Source organism: Jatropha curcas, chromosome 10 (assembly GCF_041381405.1).
Source record: "Jatropha curcas cultivar XTBG-Jc1 chromosome 10, XTBG_Jcur_1.0, whole genome shotgun sequence".
Lineage (NCBI taxonomy): Eukaryota > Viridiplantae > Streptophyta > Magnoliopsida > Malpighiales > Euphorbiaceae > Jatropha > Jatropha curcas.
Window position 1 is genome coordinate 6,552,952 of NC_143160.1, and position 5,964 is coordinate 6,558,915.

General features: G+C 32.4%; 2 protein-coding genes across 7 annotated transcripts; both read right to left on the minus strand.

The window, feature by feature from the left end:
- Positions 1–247: 247 nt before the first annotated feature.
- LOC149492988 (Remorin family protein) lies at positions 248–2,067 on the minus strand. Of its 6 annotated transcripts, none has more exons than XM_089726680.1 (6): positions 1,859–2,067; positions 1,531–1,578; positions 1,100–1,341; positions 872–1,019; positions 680–761; positions 248–597 (listed from the first exon to the last, which is right to left on the minus strand). In XM_089726680.1, the coding sequence occupies exons 3-6, from the start codon at positions 1,299–1,301 to the stop codon at positions 406–408; spliced, it is 624 nt and encodes a 207-aa protein (XP_089582806.1). In that variant the 5' UTR covers positions 1,302–1,341; positions 1,531–1,578; positions 1,859–2,067; the 3' UTR covers positions 248–405. The 6 variants fall into 6 exon arrangements, with proteins under 6 accessions (XP_089582806.1, XP_089582805.1, XP_089582807.1 ...); XM_089726679.1 differs by having other exon boundaries at positions 1,100–1,345; positions 1,495–1,578; XM_089726681.1 differs by having other exon boundaries at positions 1,531–1,596.
- A 961-nt stretch (positions 2,068–3,028) lies between these two features.
- On the minus strand, positions 3,029–4,656 carry LOC149492989 (FBD-associated F-box protein At5g60610-like). Its single transcript, XM_089715617.1, has 2 exons — positions 3,701–4,656; positions 3,029–3,614 (listed from the first exon to the last, which is right to left on the minus strand). Exons 1-2 carry the CDS (start codon positions 4,649–4,651, stop codon positions 3,294–3,296), a joined length of 1,272 nt encoding a protein of 423 aa, XP_089571743.1. The 5' UTR covers positions 4,652–4,656; the 3' UTR covers positions 3,029–3,293.
- Between the last annotated feature and the right edge of the window lie 1,308 nt (positions 4,657–5,964).

The following is a 5,964-nucleotide window of genomic DNA, read 5'->3' on the forward strand; positions in this document are numbered from 1 at the left end:
ACATTCTGCAATTCGCTAATTCTTCGCTTTTCTCTTTTCTTTTTGACTTGTTAGACATATTTATTGAAAAGGTCATATTTTTTTCCTTCATTTTTTTTGTTTAAGAACATGTGAATCAGACACAGGATTAGCTAAGTATTGATTCTTATTCTGTTTTATGCAAAGTAATGCTTTTAACAAAGGGTATAAATATGCTTTGTATACACAGGATGTTAAGAGTCTATATATTCTCTTGCCAGTTGTGAGATTCATTCACAAAGGTAAATTTGTTCTGTGCATTGTTTGTCACAAATATACAAGTACAGCTTCTTAAGCTTTATAAAGCCAACCATTTAACTTATTAATAACTTTATATACAGTTTGAAGGACTTGTAGTTGTAGCTTTTAGGTTCTTAATAACTACACTCAGCAGCAGAAGCACTTGACAGGATTCTTGCCTTTCGATCGCATATACTTTGCCTTCTCTTTCACTTCACACTCGTCATTTCTTTTTGTCTCCTCCAATTGCCCTTTTGCTCCTCCAGCAATTGCGTCAATTCTGTCTAATTTGATCAAGTAATGCTGATAGTTTCTGGACTTTCTCAGCTCCAATTCATTCTGCAGGTGCACCAATCATTACAGTTGCTAAATAAACATTTATCTTTCTCAAATTAAAGGGTTAAGTTTAAAAATTTAGAACCTTTTTCCTTTCCATGCGGATTTTTGCCTCCCTCTTCTTTGCATTCTCCCAAACAAGAACTTCTGATTTCAGCTTCTCATAACTGTAATTTGAACTTGTTATAACCAAATACTAAAAACAGCTTCCAAGAAACTGGAACTAATTAATTTTTTCATTTCGTATAGAAATGTTCAAATAATTAATCAATCTTACCGTTTATTAATCTTTCGCCGCTGCGCCTTCTCCCAAGAATCTACTTTAGATTCCTTAACTTCATTTCTTGTTGAACTTCCCTTCTGCCTTTGATCTGTCAAGACCACAGTTTTTCTACTAGGCATAGCCCTCTCTCGCACTCTTTGATCTAAAAATGATCTCTTTGTCACTATCTTACAACAGATTTTTATACCAAATAAAAGAATTAAATGCTTTTTCTTTAAATACCTGCATCTTTCGTTTCCTTGCTAGATGAATATCTGGTTACTCTAACAGAATTATCCTTTCTTGTTTGCAACTCTGTCTTTGATTTCTCAAAGTCCTCTCTCATTTTTCTCTTATATTCCTCTTCTGCTTTGGTCAGGGAATGAACAGCAAGTGTAGCAGCAGCTACACCAGTTGCAAACTCACAGTTATAATCCCAACTCATCTTCCTAAAGAACTGCTTCTCAAACCAGTTCTGCTCCTCACTGTCTGCAAAAATCTAGTCGTTAAAATCTTTTCACCAATTTCTTTTTCATTTTTTCTTGTTTTGTGAATAATTTCATACCATCAATTCTAATTTTAAAACAGTAACTGGTTTTCAATGTCTTCCTGTAATTCTTGACTATATAAAAGATTACCTGCTGCTACTGTAGAAATAGAAATACAATCAGTACCTCTTTTGAAGGCTTCTGTTTGCTTACCACTGCCAGATTCTTCCTGTTCTGTACCAGAGAATCTCACTATATCAAGATATAAGCAAGTAATCATTTTTCAATCAAGATAGAAAAGGCAGCATGAGGAAAATGTTTAAAATAGGCTTGTTTTGACATACCAATATTATTTATTTTGTGAAATTGTTTCAACAGAGGATTTTTCCTTCCAATTCTAATCTAAGTTTCTGCTAATTAATCTTCAATAAGAATTTGCTAAAATCAAATAAACTGCTTGAAGAATATATTTCCTTATATATGATTAGAAAGAATAGAAAGATTGGAGTTGTACCTCTTTTGCTTTAGTAAATACTCCATGCACTAAAATAAATTGTTAACAATTTCTTATCAGATATTTTTCAGGCAGGGGAAGTGTTTGGTTGTAGAGAAACTGGAATAAAAAGGCGTAAAAAGGAAAGTCCTGAAAGGCTTATAAGATTTTTCATTAGCTAATAACAAAGAAACTGGTGCAAGCAAAGATGAAATGTGCAATTTGTACGAAGCATATTTGAGCTTTTGAGGGAAGAAAAGTATCTTTTTTGTTTTTATTTTTTATATTTTAACTTTTCCATGTGCAATTATCAAGTAAATGAATAAAAATCTAACTAGATTTTGTTTTAGGGCATTGAATAGGGCTCGAAAATTATATGAAATTCCAAAGTTTTGTGTTACTATGAGAATGGAATGTCCTGTTTGGTTGGTCACTGAGTTGGTGGGTTTGATGCTTTACCCATTTTTTGAACCATGCTCTCTTCTATTTAGAAATTTAGAATACACATTCATGTATTTGCATGGCTTAAAACCTAAGAAAGGTATAAATACTCTAGAAATTCGTATAATCGTGTAATTATACAAGTTTTCTACAAGTCTTGGCTGGTTTACCAAGTAATTTAGCAAACTAGTTAAAGTGAATACATTAAGAAAAGCATCATTCACATATCTTTCAACTAAAGATTAACTAAACGACATGCCGTATAAATATGATTAAAAGAATAACCAAACGACAAAGAGTTCTTAAACCACAGCAGTCATCATCAAGTACCAATTTTTATAGGCAATATAAACATTTAAAATATGCATCCAACTTGTGTAGGTAACCGATATATAATTGTAGAGTTACACTAGAACAAATTTGACACCAGAAGGTAGTCTTTTACGCAGTTCTTCTCCCCGCTTCCTAGTATAACTCTTGTAATAGGAGTGTGTGAAGATAGGTGAGTTTGTATCTATGACCACCTTCTCAAGTGGCTGAGGAATGTTAAATAAGTGTTGAGCAAGCACCATGTCACATTCATCAACCCCAAGAAAACCACTCATCTCCACCACCTTGAGATACTTATGTATGTGTTTCGTGATCTCCATGAACTTTCTTGGAATGTTGTTAATACAGTATTCCTCTTTAGGAGTAAAATATGATGGAAGAATTTGAAACTACAAAGAAAGGGTAAACATTATCCTGCTTGTCTATGTATAATAACAACATAACTGAAGATATAGAACATTAAAGAACAAATGGGAACTAAAGGCAATAATTTTATCACCAAAATGGGAAATTACAATGAGCATTTACTAGAGGGTGACCCAGTGCATGAAACATCCCATGTGTGCGGGCTCTGGGGAGAGTTGATGTACGCAACGTTTCCCCATTTTGAAAAGACCAGATTTAAATATTCTAGCTGCACACATGTTGTACTTATGTATTGAATATGGAAAGCTCTTTCATTTACTCACGAACAAGTTCTTGCTTCGATTTCACATACGGAAGCTTGAACCATAAAAACAGAATGGAATAAATACAATGAAATAATCATTTGGACAGCACACAGAGAATTGTGCTTCCACCTTCTTAAGACATGGAACAAATAACAAGAAAATGTGAGGTACAAAGACACAGAATTCACCTTGACTGCAAATCTGTGCAAGAAAGGGGCCGCCTTTATTAAAGCAAATGCCCACACCAGACATTGGTCATTATCTGTTTCCAATGCAAGTTCCAAATGCTCAAGCTTGCTAAATTCTGGAACTTCTAGTGGAAAACTTGGACTTTCCTTGACAACCAAACCAAGATAGAAAGAAAATAGATGTAAATTGAGCATCCAGGAAGAGAATGAACTCAGAATGAGACTTTTCTTACCTTATGAGACATTCCCAATTTAAGCACCTTCAATTGGGAGATATAGCCAAAATTTGAAAAAGATGTTCTCAAGAGATGTTCAGCATAGCTATCTTTACCATGCAGTTCAGACAGAAAAGGAACATGCCTTAACGACAAATTAGTCTCTTCCCCATCATACGTCAATGAAATGAGTTTTGGTGCTGAAATCTCAACTAGAATATTGTAAAAGCTAATTATCCCCAGATATTTCAATCTAAGTGCTCGGCCAAGAACTTTAAGACGTCCATTTGCTCCCCCAAGACATGACCACACAGTCAAGTGCTCAAGATTCAAGCAGTTAGCTAAGAAATATTCAATCATCTCTTGACTGATACAGACATATAACAAGCAAAGATGTGTTAAGTTATCAATTTTTAAGCCTGGGAAAGTCAAGAACCTGTCAAGAGCAGGAAAGGCATATCCTTTCTTTATGAATGACATATCATTAGGGGACAAATCCAGTTCTAATCGTTTAACTCCCTTTCTAAGGCTAAACTCAAGCCAATTGTCAAGAACACGACAACAGCACGAATACAAACTGATACGAACGATGAATTCATCCACAATACGTTCCTGGCATAATTTTAAGATATAATTCACTCCTCTGATAAAGGAAGAAGGCTCAGTGTTAACATAGTGAGGCCAGTCTTGCTGATCAAAAATTAAACTGGGACCAATGGCGTATGTCCACAGCTTTTCCCATCTTCGAGAGAGGACACAGCTCCTCACTGCCTGCTTGGGTGTCAATCGCGATAATATGCGAACAATCAGTTCATCAGGCAATCGGCTTAATCGATCCTCCTTCAACGAGGAGTTGGAGTTTCTTTTGAAACACTGCATAGGAAAAATGAAACACATAACAGGCATTAGCAAGAATATATAATTAACAATTTCAGCAACAGAAAAATTGAGAAAACTTCTGCATCCCATCAATCAGAAGCTAAAACAATCTGCAGCATGAAACGTCTACGCTTCACAGCTCAAAACTCTCAATCCAAAACAAATAAAAGTTCAAGCTTTAAGTTTAGAAAAGAAAAAGAAAATCTCTTAATCACAGGAAAAACACCAGGTTGTGGATTTATGAACCTAAAATCTGAAATTGAAACATACTTACATTTTTCATCCTGTTTTTCTCCGAGCTTATGATCTATAGGAACATCAGAAATCCTTTTAGATGATAAATTCAACATAATTAAAAATACAGAACATTAAACAACAAATGGGTAGTGATTAAGAAGTCAACATAATTTTAAAAGTTAAATAAACTAAGTCAAAGCTTCATAGATTACTAAATCAAAACCAAGAAGTGACTTTGATTTTCAAAATAGAGTTCTTATATAACATAAGCTCAACTTAATCATTTTTTAGTTAGTTTTGTCACTTCAGTACTCTCTTAAAAACCTTAATTTGTTAAAGATTTCAAGTGGCTTTTAATTTATCTCTTTAATATTTGCTCTTCTTCTTTTTTTTTTTCACAATAATTACTCTATTTAAATTTGATACATTTGTTCAATCATATATTACATTTTCGCATCAATACTATATTATTTTATATTTTTTTCTTATATTTGTTTATCTATAATGTTTTTTCAAGATGTACAAATTCTTTTTAAAATTACCATTAAATTTAAAATTTTTATTAATATATATACATATATTAAGAATGCTTCTTATGAGGATGTGTTGCTTATGAATGATAATTGTTATTTCCTCCATTCATTTTTATCATCACTTTATTAAAAATTATTTTGTTCAAGATATCCATCATTTAATTGTTACAATGTTATTTATATTATTTATTTTTGTAATAGTATTTTTATAATTAAAGATCAAAGAGTGTTTCATAAAATGTTATCTCCACGATTAAGATAATAATAGCCAAGATTCTAGAACAAGCTACAAGCTACATTACTATTTCAACAAGTTACTGGATCAAAGATATTATAGAAAATATTTTTTTGGGGGAAAAAGGATAGACATTTAAGAAAACTTCAATTATACATTTATTATATGTGTAAAAATTTAAATTCAATAGAATTTTATATTTTAAATTATAACATTCAAATTATAATAACTGATTTATAAATGAATTTTATTTGAAATTCAAATTCATTTGTTTTTTTTTCTTTCCCCTCCAAAAGGAGCAAAAAGATAAAAACTTGACAAACTGAAACGACATCCTATAGCCATAAGAAGTGCATCCCTAAGAAGGGTGTCATTTGAACGGCAGCATCTATATAATT